The sequence below is a fragment of the Aptenodytes forsteri genome, unplaced genomic scaffold (assembly GCF_000699145.1).
Source record: "Aptenodytes forsteri isolate BGI_AS27 unplaced genomic scaffold, ASM69914v1 Scaffold153, whole genome shotgun sequence".
In the NCBI taxonomy this organism is placed as follows: domain Eukaryota; kingdom Metazoa; phylum Chordata; class Aves; order Sphenisciformes; family Spheniscidae; genus Aptenodytes; species Aptenodytes forsteri.
The window spans coordinates 2,095,763-2,114,324 of NW_008796178.1; the positions used below are offsets into that span (position 1 = coordinate 2,095,763).

Sequence of the window (18,562 nt, forward strand, 5' to 3'; positions counted from 1 at the left end):
AGCTGTCTTCTCCATGGCACGAGCTGTCTCACATCCAGATTTTCCCCCAACTGCATCAGTCCAAGGCATCCCCAGATGGGCGCAGAGCAGTGCCACTCACCCACGATGGTGCTGAACGCTCTTTCTGCTTTCTTAAAAAAAAAAAGGGGCGGGGAGAGGGAAAAAATCAAAGGAACAAAGCAATAATTACAATTGAACATGCCAGGGGTGGGGGGGGAGAGGGAAAAAATCAAAGAAACAAAGCAATAATTACAATTGAACATGCCTTGGTTCAGTAACGGCTTAGTTAATGGAGTGCACATTGTATAGTGAGACCCAGACATTTTAAAAAATACAAATCTTTTCAGAATGCTTTCTGTTTTCTTTAACGGGTGCGGGGAACATCAGTGCTCGGGTTCTGCATCCATGCAGGTCTCCCAGGGGTTCTGGGGGAAGGGAGGCAGTGCGATGAGGAGGAGGGTGATGCCGCAGATGAAGAGCAGGACAAAGGAGGCGCAGGCACAGGCGAAGGACCAGGAGTAAGTGTACTCAATCCAGACTGTCTCCTCGCTGTCGATCATCCTCTTCACGGATTGTCTCATGACTTCAACAGAGATGATGATGCAGAGACCTGAAGGAAGAGAGGACCAGTGGGTTGAATAACCAGCTGTCAATTTTTCATCCTTAATTAACCACCTCATCTCTCTTTTTGCGTACAGGAATTGCAGTGAGATTCGCAGGTGAGTCATTGACTGTTTGAAGGAACCAACGCTCGCAACTGCTTACAGCTCTGCTATAACCCAGGCCATCCAAGTCAGCCGGTGACTTGAGTGTGATCTTCTAGGCAGGCTTGGATGGGAAACTCAAAGTGGTGGAGGAATAATTGCATTCCCTAGGGAGCCTTTCCAGTGAGAGTTTTACTGAGGTGACAATTTGCACCTCTGTCTTTCAGTCATTGTGGCATGTCAAGGTATTACTAGCTCCTGTAAAAATGCAGTCTTCAGGTTTTTGGGAGACAGCTGTGTATTTTGGGCCTGGATCAGCTGTTTCTTGGTTTGAGTCTTAACAAATGAGACAGAATAGTGTGTATCCCTGGTTTAGACTGGGGCCAGAACTGAATATGTTAGAAATGTCCCTTTTAAAGGTAGTTGGATAAAATACAGTCAAGCTGCTGGGTAATGCCTGCTGAGCAGGACATTTTCAGAGCTCTTCAGCTGGAGCACCACACAGGGACTTGTAGTCTGACGCTGGCTAGGAAGAAAATGCCACTTTCAGGGCATTTTTAGAAGTGTCTCCATCCTCCCAGGATCTATCTAAGTTTCTCTATGTTGTCCTGTGAACTGAGTGCAAGTATGTGAGCACCGAGCCTCCTACCTGCGAAGGTGTAGAACATGGATGCTGGCTTCAGCAGATAGTCCCTCTTCTTACTGAAGGATAAGAGGACGCAGATTGTTCCGATGATTGCAAAGCCAATGCTGAAGATGGCAATGGCTGCAGCTGAAATGCTGTATTCTGCCAAAGCAAAACAAACACAAAAATTGCAAATGTCTGCAAATTTTGAGCATGCTTCCGTCAGCTGTTGTGACTTTGCAGTAGGTCACTCTGAGAAATACGTATCCTCCCGCTGCTGCGGAGAGGGGGCTCTGGTGAATTGACTGTTTTCCTCAAATAAAAGCAGGGGCAAGTATTGGCCATGTATCTTTTGAATGCAAAGGGTATAAAAACAGAGCAGGAGGGGGAAACACTTTCTGAACGCTTACTTGAAAGAGCAAATGGCACCTGTATTGCTCTGATGAAGCTCTGGGCTGGAGTCATTTTAGCTCTGCTGCATAGATGTTATTGTTGAAGCCTTACTAAGCTCCACGCTCTCACTTCTTCCATCGCTCCACGCTCTGATCTCAGAGTAAATAGACAGCTCTATGCTATTTTTATTCCAGATCTGTGTTGCAGAGCCCCGACAAGGCCCCCGTGCATGGTGCCGATGTACCGATGCAGAAAGACAGCTGTATGCTCCATAGGGCTCAAAATCCAAGCAGGCAGGAGGCCAGAGGTGGAGCGTTTGCATAGCATCTTTTTTTTTTTTTTTTATTTTTGCTCCATAGGGCTCAAAATCCAAGCAGGCAGGAGGCCAGAGGTGGAGCGTTTGCATAGCATCTTTTTTTTTTTTTCTTTAAGACAATGATTTCCAGCTCTGAAAACCCAGCTTCTTCAGGGCATAGGATTAAACCCTCCATAAAATGTCCTGGTTTTTGCTAAGCCAGCTAAGACGTGCGCTGGACACTTCCCCCAGCCGAAGCACAAGTTCAGTGCCTGAATGGAGGGGAACAATTGCTAATTGGATAATTCAGGCCTTCATTTACATATTGCATTCGTTTTCAGATTAGTTTAATATTTAACGCATGTAGCCATGCATGAACATCACAGTGCCTAATGATATTTGCCTTTCAAGCCATTTAAAAAAAATATCTCCCAGGCAAAATCATGAAGATTTTTTTCTCCTGCTACTAATTAGCTCCCATCAAAACATACCTATGTCTGCGAAAGGGAACAGCAGACCGCTCTTTGTTCTCATTGCTTTTCATACCACTGTTTTATTATAATTTCCTTAATGTTTCTCTTTACTATGTGCTAGAACTGCCTGAAAGAGTTTGTTTCGATGTAAAGTCTTTTGCTGCGGCTTAAGCTTTTTCTTTTACTTCAAAGAAAAGAAGTTCTTCCTGATCTTTTTCTGAAATGACTAAGAAGGCATTGGGTACGTTTTTAACGTCAGATGGCTGGAACTGATAGTATATAAATAAGCAAAAGCAGGTAGCTCAGATACGTGCTCTTCTATCCACTTAAAATTCCCAGTCTTTCCTGTCTTAGGAAACTGCATTTTTAGAAAACCTGTGTGCAGAGTTTTCCACCATTATAATTTCCACTGGAAGCAAAGCAGGTTGTTTAATATGTGTAATGTAATCATCAGCTCATTTACTCCACAGCAACATATGTCGTGTGGCAAACTAGAAAGGAATTTGTCCTTAATGAGAGGGCGAGAAGGAGAGGGGAGCACATTAGATGAGTGCTAAAAATATTTGGCTTTATCAGGGACTTATTGTGAAATTTGTCTGTGAAAGACTGTTTTCCAAATCCATGCTCTGTAAACCCTGCCTGCGCGTGTCTTTGTAGGATCTCTGTTCCTTCCTTCCATTGATAGCTCTGGTTTTTACACGACTTTCATATAAAATCAATACGAAGCATAAAATTCCTAATGGTCTCCACAGAGTCTCTGTACTTCTTTTCAGGGTCAAGACTTTGCTTGGGGTATGATTTTTTCATTTAGATTTTATTAATGTCTTCTTCCTTCGATGGCAAAGGCTCAGAGTGTCGGAGCTAGTGCCAATGTTGTGAAGTCATTTTTATGCTGAAAAGACTTTTTGCAGCTTTCATGTGTATTGACATTGTTATATATTTGTGGGACAACTTTGAGTAAAATCACACTTACGAGTGTGATCATATATAAAAATTATTCTTCCCAGGAAACTGGCATTTGACCTTGTTCAGAGCATTTTTTTTTACATTTTTCCCAGCTGGTGGTATCCGATAGAAATCTGTCTACTCCTTTCAGTGGAACCAGGATTGAACCCTCGTTTTGGGGACCCCTTTACCTTAGACCTTGTGTGCACCTCAGTTAGGAAAATATTTTTCAGGATCATTCTTACCTTTCTGGGTGGTTACTTCAAATATCTCCGAGCTCTGTCCTGGTGTGAAGTGCTTGAAGTAGGAGCAGTTGTGTTCTAAAAGAGAAAAGGAATTTTAGTGTGCTTGGAAATCTCTGATAAAATGTACTAAAACTGATTTTGCTTTTTATTGATGTATCAAACTTGCAATGTTTTTAAGGTTCCCTACCCTTGGTAGCACAGAGAAATCGGGGTTGGATCTGTTTTATTTGGGAGCAGATGAGTGGCACGCACGTGCCAGGCCACCGGCTGCAGCATGGACAAGGCTGGAGCCCCCTCTGATGCCTTTTGTGGGCTGCTCCCTCCGAGAGCTTTTCACGCTGATTGCTCATCTATTTAAAACATGAATTACAGATAATTTTTCTCATTCTGTCTTTGGCCATCACACGTTCCTGCCTCTCTGTGTAGCTGTATCTCCTGGTGATGAGACCTGCCGTGCCCGCAGCTGAGCTGGTATCTCAGCTCACCTCCCCTCGCCGCTGCCAACCCACTCTGTAGTGGCATCGCCCCATCGGCCGTAGGAGGGTCACTGCTCCTCTGGTGAGCTTGGACTCCAAAAAAGGAGGACGGAGTGTCCTTATCCACCTTCTCCCTCCCAGCTCACCCCTCCTCCAGCTCATAGACCCCCGCGTGGCAGCGGCTGGTAGGGGGGAGCAGCCCAGGGGAGTTTGCTGCATGGGGGGGGAGGTCACCAGACTATGGGGGTCCCAGAGACGAGGCTGCTGCAGTGCCGCAGAGCACGGGGTGTTTTACTACAATAGGGACCCTGAGGGCTTTTTTTTTGGCTGTTACACCGAAAAGACAAAAGCTATCTGAAGCCGCAAACGGTTGTCCAGGGAAGGGAAGGCTGATCAAAGCCGTACGGGTCAAGGGCGAAGAGGCTCTCACTCAATCTGGCTCTACCGAAGTTCACTCCCATCAGAGCAATCTACTAAATTAATTTGATAAGATAGCAGAGTCAGATAGTGGGAACTTCATGAAGTTCCTCTATCTGGACTTTACGTGAGCACGCTGCCACGTACATGGGATATTTATAGAGGGGTTATAAAGTGAACAGGGATCAAGACTGTGGGGCGGGGGGATACTGGGAGGAGGGAAGTTGGTAGCTGAGTCTCTCAATGGCCACGATACTGTTTCATACTCAGCCTAGTGAGAGTCAGCCAGCGAAGCGATGTCATTGCTGTCAGTAGATACACGGGAGGCTTTCAGCCTCAGCGTCTCAGCAGGATGGGGAAGGGTCTGGTGAGGACCTGCTGACTCGAAGCTTTGGCAGCAGCAGGGCTAGGGTGGAGGGTGTTCTCACTATTTATAACTGATTTAATTGAAGGTTTGAAGGGGCGCGGAACTGGGAGAACAGTTGCTCGCCAGGAATTTGGCTGGAAGGGTGCAATCGTGGAGACGCGTTGAGCCGCGCCAGCTCTGATTGCGCTATTCTGCTGAGCTGGGCTGGAGAGGACACGCTCAGCGCCTGCCCCAGCACCCCTCCTGCACCCCAGGTTGGACTCCCATCAGACCGGGAAATCACACCAAGATTGCATGAAATACAGGCACTGCCTGCGGCGAGGTGCCACTTGGTTAACACCAGCATCTCCTGTCCATTAAATAACAGAGTTAGCACCCATTTGCAGGAGATGCTGGGAGAACGTCTGGGAGGACTTTATGGTCCTCTCCAGCGTCTGGGCCAGGACATGCTGCTACGGCACAGGTCGCCTGAGCCAGGTCCCTGGTGCAGGACCATGCAGGGTCCTGCCTGGGGACACGTCCTGCATTTTGGTGTGTTTTTTACAGCATTAATTTCTAGTGGCAAGAAGATACCAGAGTACTGTATGTTACCTGTTGGTTCTTGTGGCTTTTTTCTGTCATGTAAATGGCAGATTTGGAGTTACTGATTCAAGGAGGATTTATTTTCTCTCTCCCAGGAGATAGGCAATTGTAAAGCAGCATTTTTGGGCCCATTAGTGGAAGATTTCTTTGAGACGCTCTTATCTACTTAGTTTTATAAGCTGACTTTTATTTCATCTGCAGCTTCTCCTTGCTGGAGACTAGGTTAATGTTCAGCTCTGGCGTCTCCTCACCTGTTCTTTATGATCCTTGCAAACGACTAGAGGAAACACATTTGAACCCAGACCTCTATGACTGAAATTGCAAATTTTGAGCCCCAGAGAGGAGGTTGCGTGCCTCTGCCAGCGACTGAGAGGTGGCTGAGGCTTGAGCATCCAGTCTGGTGATCCCAGTTCGGGGATCCTTTGGCTCCTGTGGGAGGGGAGGGAGATGGGATGAAACTGGGACACTTCATCTTGGATTGTTTGGTTTGGCTTTTAATTAATTCTCCGAAAAGGCTGAACTCAAAGGAGTCCCCAGGCGTGCTGACTGTACAAAGCCCAAGGTGAAGCCATCCAGACATGGAGTGATGGGGGACACAGCACCGCTTCGTGTCCGTTGCAGGTAAACCAAACCAGCCCAGTCCACCGTCCAGTCTGTGGAGGCTCGGCAGAGGGGCAGCACACAAAACCTTCTTTTGGAGGTGGACTTGTCTGCAGGAAAAGGAGCTGCCTCTGTGTTTGTGGCTAATAGCAGAGCTCTGCCAAGGCACAATAAATGGGGCTATCACAGAAGTTGGTTAGCTCTAGGGAAGGTGTTTTTGGAGAATGCATTTATTCTGGCAAAATATAACTGGATTGTTTTTGGTAAAGTGATATATTGTTTTCACTTTAAAGATGCTTTGGTGCTCTGCTGACCTGGGAATATCTGTTTCAACAAGGCTCCCTCATATTCAAGAGAACTGAGGCACTTCAATGCCTCTCTGGTGCAACCATGAATAAGAGAAGAGCCCCTTTGTGTCACACCACATTTACATAATGGATAGGGTTTAAAATGGGTTTTATAACGGATGAAAACCGTGTGGCAATCTTTGTTTCTCTCCACCCCTAATTGCTTTACCTCTGCCACGAGGTCACCAGGAACAGTCCAGGGGCTCTGTGGTCATTAAGGCTCGTGTGAACTTCAGGGTTGTAACATGCGGTTTATCACACGGTGTCCTCTCCCTTCCAGGTCACCCACCCTTACAGCTCTCCTGGCCCCTTCCCTTCACATCCACCATTCCTGGATGACCGCTGTGCAGGGGCAAATGGGCCAATTCATCTTTCCTCTACTCGTGCAGAGCCACCCTCTCCTGCCGCTCGCCGGCACGGGGCTGGACAGCAGCTACTGCAGCCGTGGGACGCAGTCAAAATGCAATGTGCCGGCACGGGGCTGGACAGCAGCTACCGCAGCCGTGGGACGCAGTCAAAATGCAATCGCGTTGAGCTATGGCTGAGACCTGGGGGTCTGCAATATGGAGACCTCATGGGGGAAGAAAGGGCAGAGAGGCCACAAGGTGTTTGGAGCATGCAGAGGTTCAGGTGGCAGCTGTCACCCATGAGCGTTGGAGTGACAGGCTGGGGAAGGGGCTGGAGGCCACCTTGCTCTTGAACCTCAGACGGGCACTAGCACGTGGGGTTTTGCGTCAGGCTGGATGGTTAGAAAAACCTGGATTTTAATGTGTGGTTTCCACTTGTGTTAAGTTTGGGAGACAGGAGCTGCTGCTGTGATTAGAGGAGGTGTTAAGGTGAGGGCTGCGCAGTGGAGGGGGCCAGACCTTGGGCTCTGCCCTGGCCAACAAGTCAGGGGAAGGCCTTTGACGCACACTGAGTTTTGGAGATGGTAACTCCAAGCAGTTTAATTTCATACCAGTCTTGCAGAGTGAGTCTCTCTTATGGACACGGGGAACAAGACAGCCCTGCTGATAACCCATTTGCTCGAGCGCTTTTCCTCTCCAGTCACCAGAACTCAGGTTCCCATATTTACAAGGACCTATTTCACCTGCTGGTGGCACACGCAGGCTGTAGAGCATCCCCGCAGCTGCCTGGCGTGCAGGCGCACAAGAGCCCACTTTGCAGGACAACACCTACGCTGGAGGTACCGGCAGTGAAGGCGAACCCAGTTTACAGCCGGTAGTAAACTGCCCCGGTGCCCACTGACCACAGTTAAAAATGTCTCAGTATTAATCTGAATTTGCCTGGTTTTAACAGCCATCTCCCTGATCTTTTTATTTCTTACAGCAGGATGCTGAACCCTTTCTAATTTGTCAACATCCTCGGAAGACCGCTGTAAAATTTTAAAGCTCTGCCTAAATCACAGCCCTGCTTTGTGGACTGCGAGCCAAGTCATCCTCCCCATTTTGCACTGTGCTGAGCTCAAAACCTAATAAATAATGTTAATCATGCCATCCATTTCCTCCTCAGGGAGTGACTGGTAAATGGTTATTAATGCAGTGATAAATTCTTATGTTTCTTTTCCAGTCCTGGCAGTAATGTCTGGTTACGTCTCACGATTTTCAGGAAAACCAGTGCCCACATCTGCTCTTATACTGCACGTTTGTTCATTCACATTTTCTCAACTGCTGCAGGTTTCACAACCCCAGTGTTCCCCTGCCGACATCTCTTCCCAGAAGTGTGAAATCAATCTAACGCGAGCCGTGCAGACGCAGCATCGTTTAGCAGCCCGAATCCGCAGGGGCTGTGCTCTCAGCCTCCACCCCATGCTGTGTTCCTGGTGTGAGTAAAACGGGGATTAAAATATTTATATTATAATTGAGGTGCGAAGTTCACCCTTTGAAACCTCGGATGCTGATTATGGCGCAGGATGTCGTCCAAATTCCCAAAGATCTTTAAAAACTGGAAAACCAGCTCCGGGGTGGGGAGGGTGGCTCAGCCCCTCCGCCGTCACCCCGTCGTTCGCTGTGCCCGGCAAAACGGCAGCGCTGGGACGTGATTCAATGCCCGTGCAAGCACATGCTGATGTCTGTCAAAGATGATAGCTGCTTTCGTGCTGCCCTGCCTGTGAATCTGCTTTTTGCAGACAGCTGGATATTTGAGTTTTATATTTACCCCGCGGTTGTGCAATTTTGGTGTTTATCCACCAATTTCTCTTGTTTCTCCTTTTGTGGGAGTCTTCCTCCGCGTGCGAGGAAAGGCATACAGTAAGGAATATGTTTCCAGGCACATAAGTACCTTCATGAGAGACATTAAGCATACGGATGACACACTCCCAAATTTGGTTAGAGGCAGATCCGAACGCTGAGGCTGAGCTCCTCTCTTCAGAACATGTAATTTGGCCAAAGAGATAAAGAATTGCAGAAATACAGGGAATATACAGCAAGCCCAGGCAGTAAGATTTTTCACAGGAAACTTTCAAATACGTGTTAACATACATATTTCATTTCAAGCAGCGAGTCTAACATGAAGGCAATCCTGTTATTTCTGTTCTGGAAAGCATCCAGTACCCTGCGAGTCTTCTAAAAAAGCGGCGTAGCTCGGTCGCGGAGGGAGTGTGGGAGTGCATGCGGAGCGAATGTCGCTGACTTTGCGATCGGCAAAAACATAATGAGCTCCTTCTACCATGGGAATGTAACGGTCTTCCTGGAAAGCAGCCGTACCTGCTCCCCTGCCGCCCTCCCTATTGATTGCACTGGAGGAACCCGTGATGGAGACGTGTGGGACCAGGCTGCCTCCGCCGAGAGATGAGGCGGCTCAGTAAGTCATTGAGAAATTGCTTCAAACTCAGTTTACAACTTTTTTTTTTTCTGAAAGTTGGCAAAACGTACTGCAGGTCCCTGTTCCTCCCTGCCCTGGGGAACGGTTGTTATTGAAATAGCTTGGAGATAACATAATACCAGCCGTGAACAGGCTGCTCCTTTGTAGCTATATGGATCTGGAAATCCTAAAGATCCAGCTACGTATGGTGGACCCATAAATTCTCTTTCTTGGCCGCTGCCATCAGCGTCCCTGGGTGCTCTGGGGCCCTTGGCTGATGTCAGCCAAATTTTGTCTATCCCAATTTCACTCTGTGATTTCCACCGTGTCCGATCCTCCTCCCTTTCTCCCCGCCACTGTCGTCGTTGCACAGGAGACTCAAATATGGTCACAAATCGACGCGCAATGCAACACAGCGCACTCTTACAGCAAGAGGGATGACAACGAGGTGTGTTTGCAGACCGACATGAAAACAGCCCCATGCAGCCCCATGCCAAATTAAGTGCCACGGGAACATGGACCCTATTTTCCTTCTGCCATGTCCTGCAACCTCCTAAGCAAAGCCTGGCATGACCGCCTGGTGCTTTCTCCCATGCATTGGTGGGTGGTCACCTACCTCCTGGCAGGCTTATCGGCCCACAGCCCTTCACTTTGGGACCTTGCTCCTGCATAAAGATCCGCTTTATACAGAGTCGCCATAGCCCGAAATGAGCCGCTTCGCAGGTGGCATTATATTCCTCCACTCTGGGGCTCAGCACGGCCCAGTGGTCAGTCACTACGGCTGTAAACAGGAGCGAGACGCCAACCAGGATCACGGAGAACGTCAGCCGGACCTTCAGGGGTTTGCTCTGGTCCATCCTGCTCTGGACCGGCGTTCCCGGCAGAGCGCAGCGGGTGATTCGCGAGGTCTCCCAAAATCCTGGCACATCTGAGAGTTTGCAAATGTCAGCCCCGCGCTGCCCGGGGAGAGCGGGGCGGCCGCAGACAGCTGCTGGGCTGTGTCAGCCGGCACAGCGAGGAGGCTATTAATGCACGTAACGAGAGGAGCGCCCGGCAGAGCTCAGCTTTCCCCCCCGTCCCGCCAGGTTTGTTTTGGATTCCCACGAGCTGACTGGATGGGCGCTCGCTCAGAGTTGCTACAGGCCGTTAAGAGGCTTTAATCTCTTGATGTGCGGCATGCCCAGAAATAGGCATTAATAGGGTGATTAACTTTTCAGCTGGGTTATAAAAACATCTGTGTTTATAGTAGCGTCAGGCCTGAGTTCAGTCTGATCCTAAATAGTTTAATAGCCCCAGAGCCCACAGACTGCACACCCACACCTTCAGCTCGCGGCAGCCTCTGCAAGGAGTTCAGAGCTGGACGTCCCTCCAGAGCTGAGCAGTGTGGAGTAAAGAAAGTGGCAAAATAAGCAGACTTATTTATTTTATTGTTTATTTTTATTATAATTATTTTTTAATTAACCTGAAGTATTCTGAGTACTGTTTTTTTTTTTTGTGCCTTTTGCCTATTTTTTTTCTAATGCAAAACCTCTCGAGTGCTCGCTTTCTTTCCCACCATCCAGGTTCTCCTCGATGCGTATAGTCCACATCCTTTCCCTCTTTTGGAAGTGGCTTCTGTTGCCCTGAACCCAGATTGCCTGGGCTGGGGCCAGCCTCTCTCCTTCCCTTTGATACTTCAGCTGATCGTAAAGCTAATTGGATGATAATGTCAACGCAGAGGCCACTGTGGAGATGACATTACAATTGCGATATCAAACTGGGGAGGGTGACAGTACCTGAATGTCAAAACAATGGTTAAAAAAATGTCAGTGGAAAGCAGCAAATATCATGTTATCATGTCAAGATAATGTCAAAGCTACTCCAGTCCTGTTCTATGAACACCCCAATTTGATGATAAAATAAAGGTGCAGAGGTGTCAGCTCAAATTAACGAGGACAACCTGAAGCCATGAGTGAAGGTGAAAGGGGAGTGTAGGAAAGGGAGAGAAAACAAAGAGTAAGTTAAAAAATACTGATCCAAAATAATTGTAATTGAAATATGACTTAAAAGGGTTAACATTACTCTGCTTGACTTGTGACCAGGCTGGCTTAGACACCCCTGGGGAGCAGGGTGACGTGTCTGAACCTGGTATGGGCATCTGATGCCCTGGTCCTGCCGGGGAGGTGGGAGTCACGGGAAGGAGCAAAGGTACATGGTGCGAAACTGGAGGGGAAGGGGACTGGGGAGGGTGCTGGGGACATGGGACAAGGCAGGGACCGGAGACCACAGGCACATCTGTAGGAAGATGCTCACAGCCCTGCCTAGGACTGTGATATGCCGGGTTGGGTCTGGGAGAAATATTAGAGGCATGCTTACATTTAAACCAGAACCAAGAGTTCTCATGAAAGTGGAAAATCCTAAAGGGAACAGACTTTAAACCCGAAAAGGAATGCATTAAAAATGTAATGCCTTTTCCTTTGAAGTAGTCTCTTGTTAAATTTCACTAGACATCAGTCAATCTTAGGAGCTGCATCCTGACTTCGCTTTCTTGATGCTACAAACTCCACAGGTCCTCTGCAAGTTGAGTGTAAGAAAGTGAATGTGTGTTTGCAAAGGTGGGCACAAAGCAAGGTCCTGGTTGCTGAGGAAGCAAGTGCTAATGATCGTGCTTTAGGCTAATTATAACCTACAAGGACTGCAGGGGTGGGAACTCATGAATTTTTTTGTGGGTGTTGGTCTTTGTGTCTCTTCCAGCGTTGGCAAGAATCACATTTTTTGTTCTCATTTAGGTACTCCGATCTGGATAAATTCCTCAGGGTTTGGTTTTGTTTTGAGTTTTCTAATAACATCCAGGAAACAACTAAAGCGAAATCAGAAGGGAAAAATTCACCCTCCCCTCCCCTGCAGAGCGGAGCTGGGAGTGTGAACGAGACACAACGTGAGCGGCAGCGGCTTCCCTGGAGCCTGGAAACTCACATTACTGCAGCTGAGGTGAAACATTGTCCCCAGCCCCAAAAAAGTGACCTAGAGCCACCAGTCCCTGGGAAAGAAACTATTTTGTGGGGTTATTGCTCCCCACGGGCTCTGTGGTTTTGCTACATGAGCTGATGTAGCCGTATTGCAGAGGCGCTGCTGCTTGCTCCTCCCGGTATAGGCTTGGTGTGTTTTTGGGGACCCCTGGCAGGTATTTGGTGATCACGGCTTGTGGCCCCTGCAGCCGCTGTGGCGAGAGCCAAAAGGCTCCTCTGCCCATGGGCTGAGCCTCTGTCCCCAACCTGGGAATTTCTGTCCCAGTGTGGAGGCGAAGTTGCCCTCCCTGGGGGGGCGGGGGGGCTGGGTGGGCATCTGACAAATGCAGAAGCAAAACTGCCTTCTGGAGGAGTAAAGGACTAAAGGAAACCCCAAAGGTTGCCTGCGCATCCAGCAGACCATGGTACATAATCCTCTAGGAACGGTTCCTGCAGTCTCCCTGCGTCAGCTGGCAAGTATTCACATTTAAAAATCAATATCACATGAAATATAAACAGACTATTAATGAGGACCTGTTGGGAAGCAGGGAGGGTTGTAATTAGTTGCACTTTAGCAGCAGTGAGTGAGAGACATGCAGTTGTGTTTCTCTACTGGAGAAAATGCTAAAGGAGGTATCTCAAGACCAACTGTTACACTATTTTGTCCCTAGCAGAGGCGTTGGCTTGGCTCTGCTCCCCAGCGCTTGCACTTTCCTATATTTCTCCCTGACCAGCCTCCATATTTACCACATCCAGGTTAACCAAATTCTCTTGTTCCGTTCTTGCAGAACGATGTTCTGCAGAAGACCCTTCCCAGGTGAGAATAACCCCGAGCGGAGGAGATTGCACCTGGTCTGCTCTCGGCTCAGACACATTTTCAGCGAACAGCTTTCTTCAAATGGGAGCTCCTTAGCAATATTTGAGCTCCTGAGCCTGCCTTGCCCCGGTGCGGTGAGACCACCCTGATCATGGCTGGCTCTGCTGATACCCGGGAGTACCACCAGTGGCACCCTCCGAAAGTTCCCTAATTCTGGGGCTGAAATCCTGCTGTCACCGAAGGCGAGAGCAAAATGTGTGTCTGTGTGTGTTTTGGTAGGTGTTTTAAATTTTTTTTAATAGACTCTCACGGGTATGAAGAAGGAGATATGACCCCGCACCGCTGGGCGCAGCCCAGCCTCTTCGCAGCAGCAGCCCCGCAGCCCCACGGAGCGCAGGCAGGGCTGGCCATCCCTGCCGCTGCCCGCACGTCTGATCCGCAGCTTCGTTCTCTTAAAATACCAACCGCCGTGCCGGGTGTGCTGTTTCGGTAAGCGATCCCTTTAGCTCTGGTGAAGCGAGGCGGCGGCGGCTGTAAGACGAGCTGTTTCGCAGACAGGTGCAGAGCACTCCTCATTCCTTTTTATTTTCGGCACCTCCCGTGTTTGTTATTTTTCTCATTCCAAGAAAATGCCACATCCTCCGCGCTGGACTCTTTCTCCACTTTCCAAAGCCTTAAGGATTCTGTCTCTGCTTCCCCCTCAAACAACACCACTTTTTGATACATCCCTGTTCACAGCAGGGCAGCCACAGCTCTTGGGGTCACTATTGACCCCCAGACTTGCTCAGCAATGTGGGAAGAGCCTTTCTTTATTTTAGTTCAAGGGAACCAGCTTTGGCCTTGAGCTTTGAATGGCTTCACTACCGGGTGTCGGAGGCATTTGAAAAGGTGAACCCCCTGCCTCCCTCCAGAAGTGCCAATTGATCTTACGTACGGGGAGAGGCAGGCAGATAGAGATACGCAGGCGGTCTTCATCTTTAAAGGCAATCTGGAGGCTTAGGAACTGGGAAGGTAAAGTTAAAAGAGGTATTTGAAGAAGAAATACTGTCTCTGATACAGGGATGGTTCGGGCTGTCTGGGAGCGGCGAGAGGCTGCTGAACTGCTGACCCGTATCTGGCACCGCTCGTACCGCCAGGATTTTATGGTGGTGGTCAGAGCAAGGCTTTCGTGGAGCTTCAGCACGCGGGGTCGAGCTTTCTGCAGGCAGAACGAACACGAGCTGGGAGAGGAGTATGCTCGGAAGCGAATTCACATGCAACCTCAAAAGGTGGAGGCAAAGCACAGGCTCGGGGCTAGGACTTTTCCAGAAGACACTGGCTTATTTTTGTTGATGGTGATTTGCAGTGCCCCTGGCCACTACACCAGTCTCAAACCGGGCACCCAAACCAGAGTGTCTCTCATACGGGCCAACTTTAAGCTGGAAACTAGAAGGTTTTTCTTAGTTTCCAACCCAAATGCCTGGAAATTTTGTGAAGAGAGCTTATCTTGGAGAATTCTTGGTCTGTGGGACCACAAGAATTTTTTTTCTCTGATATATTGGCTTCCAGTAACATCCCCAGCTGCAATCAAAATAGGTAGAAATGTGAAAAAATACACACAGAAATCTCAGCTCAGAGACTTAGCAGGTTAAAAATCTATATACCTTTCTCCACACAAAAAAGAATACATTTAAAATGGTTTATTTAAAAAGTAAGGGTTAAGTACATTATACATGGTTGTGATTATATCAGTAGAACTGAAGCACAGTGGAAATAACACTTTTGAACTGCAGACAGAAATGTAACCTCAAGGGACATGATATATTAGCCCTTGTGGATACGTGATCCATACAGAAAGAAAAAGAAATATAAAAATAGTTTATTGTTAGATGTACGGGCATATGAAGTGATTTCTCCTTTTACTCCCATTGTGTATGAGAAACTAGGAAAGAGAGAGCTGACAATATACCTGAAACTTTGTTTCTCAGAAAATCGAATCTGATCCAATAGCATTTTTTTTTTAGGTCTGCTGTTACAGTATGTTATAGGATAATACCAAAAGACCGATTATTGTTGATGATAGGATGATGATATCTGCAGGCCTTGTTGAGAAATGGGGGCCAATTTGTGTTTGATGCTGTCCAGGGAAACCAGAGCGATGTGGAAGAACAGATGAATTTTTTTTTTTTTTTTAAACTATCACTGAGTGGTTTCAAAGTCCGAGCACAATCTAATTCTGTTCAGATAGATCAGCCATGGAGCAAGACACTGTTCATGGGCAGGAATGCTGCAAATTTTTCAGTTTTGTCAGAATCAAAGTTTTCCACAGGAAAAGACTGATTTTTGGAGGATTTTGGGTTTTTTTTTTTTACTAGAATTGTCAAATGAAACAACAGTGTTTTTTTTTTTTTTCTTTGGTTGAACAAATTACTCCGCTGCAATTTGACATAGACCATGAGTTTTAAATCACAGCCCGCATTCTCCCACAGGACGAAAGCTCCGGTCCCTGTTATCTCCCCGTGCCTTTGTTCCCCGTCCAGACCCCGTATCCCATGAGCATCCCATGAATACTTCCCCGCTCCAGCTCTGTTTTTTGAAGGTGCCTGCTGGAGAAGGAGCAGATGCTCTGGCTCAGACAGAAGCAGGGCTTCGTGCTCGGAGAGCTGCTGAAGCCAGCCCTGCTCTGGGGGAGGAGGCTCTGGCCAAGAGGAACATCCCGAAACGCTCGGCAAGCCTTTTTTTGCCGACGTGGTGTAAAAATACTGCCCGTGCCTCTGCAGGTCTGACCTGGGCTCTAGAAAAGCCTCAGACTTTGGCTGGAGTCAGATGGTTGGTGTTAAACACATTCACTGGAGAATGACGATTAAAAGAACGAAACCAAGGCGCAAAGCAAACCTCTCACACTGTCAACTTCCAGTTCAATGTACATGAGTTTAGAAAAACAGCCTATATCTAACTCCTGGTTTTAAAGGGAATGGTTTTATTCTTAATTACAGTAAACACGGATGAGGACTTCTTTCTAACTATTAGTTTATTAACACAGTGGGAAACAAATAGTTCTGGGAAATTGCACTTGAAAAATACATCAACTAGAATTAGATGTAAATTAATTAGCACTTAGTATGACACACTAATGAGACAGAAGGTTTTTTTTCATTGCAAACTTCTACTTCTATCATAGCTAATCAAAGTATTTTAATATTACGAAGTCTCAAAAAGTAGGAAATAATTTATTGTTTGAAAGCATAAAGATTCTTGTAAAAAAAACCTTTCATCAAGAACTTTAATAATTTTAGAACTCTTTTATGTTGTCCTAGCCGAAAAGTAGGTAAAAAAGTTTTCTTGTCTGCCTCTGAATTTTTTTTAAAAAGCTTGTGTAACATCTTTCTCCATAGTGTGTTGATACAGAAAGTAGCACAACATTTTCTACTTTAATCGTTCCCATTGCTCCATTCGCTTTAGCTCTCAGAGTTCAGAGGTTTGAAAAAGGATCCCAGCAGAGTTTTAACCTGAATGGAAACTCTTAATAAGCAGGGATGAAGGCTCCAATCCATCTCCACCAAAATAACGATGTCGCTTTGCCAGGCTGAGGGCTAGGCAGAGCTTAACAGCGACTAGGGGAAGACTTTCGCTTAAAATTGAGAATTGTGTCTTGGTTCTTGCAAGGAGAGAGGCTTAAGCAGGGCTTACCTGGGGGGGAGAAGGGGTTCAACTTGCTTTTTGGCATGTTAAGGCAGCTCCTCTGGGATTTCCCTGGAGGACTTGGTTCCACTAGCTGGAAGCCTCGTATCCAAAACACCACTGAGTCACTGACGCTGTGGCCATCGCAGGATAAATTAAGACTAAAGAGTTTGGCTGAGATCTCCCACCATCAGTGAGCCAAGCTTTCCAAATCATGATTTTTTTTCTTGTCACCACTTCTCTGGTCTTCTGGTAGCAAAGATTTTCTGGGCAAAGACGACGGTATATTCAAAGGAAGTTACAGGAATTAGATGCTCCTCTCTCACTGCACCTAATTCATCCAAGGGGAATCGGGCACCTCATTCTCATATGGCTTGGTCGAGCGGTCACTAAAATCAACATGAGTACTATTAAATTAAATTACCTTTGAGTCAGGCCCTCGAGCTTTGAGATTCCAAGCCTAAGTGTAAAAAATGAAAGCAGGAATTTAAAAGAAAAAAAACATTTCAGACTTTTTTAGAAACATACAGAAGCAAAGGGTACAAATTCGTTCCCCTCTTAGGTGATGCATAGAGTTTTCTGTGGGCTCTCTGCACGTAAGTAGATTCATCATTACAGAATAAATTAAATTAGGTCGAACCATCATTTCCATCTAAAAGCAACTATACCTTGCACCATGCGGCACTTATTCATAATAAAAAGAGTTTAATAAATATCTCATAAACGGTGATTATTTTTGTTCTATTTTAAAAAATACAAAGTTGTCATCCATTCTGTTAACACTCAGTTCCCATCGCTGCAGGAAGTTTTGCTAGTCCGAACGTATTAGCTTCTCATTTTCTTACGCACATTGCTTAGATATCTTAGTTTCCAGTAGCGTTAGTGTTGCACTTGTGAAGCAGTAAGGAAAACAAGAATGCAGTCGCAGGGAACCGGCGGCTTCGCCTGCGTGGGCCACCCCGGCTCAGCTCTGCTTCTCGCTCTTGCTATAAGTAGTCTATAGGGGCTCCTGACAGACAGCACTCAGCACCTTGCCGGATCAGGCACTAGGGCTAGTCGAAATAAGAATTCAAGTTTTCTAAATGTTAGGCAAGAAATGATATTTGCAAATAGGCTTAAGTCCCACCTACTTTAATCCTTCCCTTTCTAGGTGTTTGAAGATGCACCCACCCTCTTCTCCCCCACCTGCATTGCCCCAAGGGACACCTTACGCCCAGAAATGGGAGACCCCCTTACCACCCCATCAGGGAGTCTGTAATGCTCAGTACGCGGGTGCTCTACGGTTTCGGTAGCACAGGTCAGTTTTAGAAAGTGTTGCCTTCAAAAATATTTTTTCTTTTTTCTTTTTTTTTTTTTTTTAAAAGAGGCAAAGCTTATGCTATGTCAAAGGAAAGTGGCTCACTCGATGAGTAGTTCGTATTCATCCTTCGGCTTGGTTATAAATCATATTTGCAAGTTTGTATTAAGGGATCTCAATATTAGGAAAAAAAAAAAAAGTCATACAACAATTTTTCTGTAATCCTTTAAAACACACTGGTGGCAAGTCCTTTGCAGTTTCTCCAAGACTTTGTACACACCACAAAAGTGCAGGAACATGAACTGCCTTCATCTCGTGACATCAAGAACTGAAAGAAAACTCCGAATAGCTTCAAAAAAAAGCTACGAGCGTGTAATATCTTTATGTTGGTCCAGAGGATCTCCACTTGCTACCTCAACACATGCCACAATTAAAGAGGTGAGAGGGTATTTTAACATCGCTCCTTCTCTTTCATGACAGATCCGTTCTGTTTTGTTATTTCTTCAAAAAGCGCGAGGAAGGAAGGTACT

At 46.8% G+C, this 18,562-nt stretch overlaps 1 protein-coding gene across 1 annotated transcript; it reads right to left on the reverse strand.

Moving 5' to 3' along the window:
• Nucleotides 1–250: 250 nt before the first annotated feature.
• CACNG1 (calcium voltage-gated channel auxiliary subunit gamma 1) lies at nt 251–10,325 on the reverse strand. Its single transcript, XM_009287711.2, has 4 exons — nt 9,888–10,325; nt 3,681–3,755; nt 1,354–1,491; nt 251–610 (listed from the first exon to the last, which is right to left on the reverse strand). Exons 1-4 carry the CDS (start codon nt 10,126–10,128, stop codon nt 384–386), a joined length of 681 nt encoding a protein of 226 aa, XP_009285986.1. The 5' UTR covers nt 10,129–10,325; the 3' UTR covers nt 251–383.
• Between the last annotated feature and the right edge of the window lie 8,237 nt (nt 10,326–18,562).

Excerpts from the sequence above, each read along its gene's own strand:
- CACNG1 (XM_009287711.2), bottom strand. The coding sequence starts at position 10,128 with ATGGACCAGAGCAAACCCCTGAAGGTCCGGCTGACGTTCTCCGTGATC. Across the intron at positions 3,756-9,887 it reads GCCGATAAGCCTGCCAGGAG|AACACAACTGCTCCTACTTC; the intron begins GTAGGTGACCAC and ends TTTCTCTTTTAG. Across the intron at positions 611-1,353 it reads CATGTTCTACACCTTCGCAG|GTCTCTGCATCATCATCTCT; the intron begins GTAGGAGGCTCG and ends CTCTTCCTTCAG.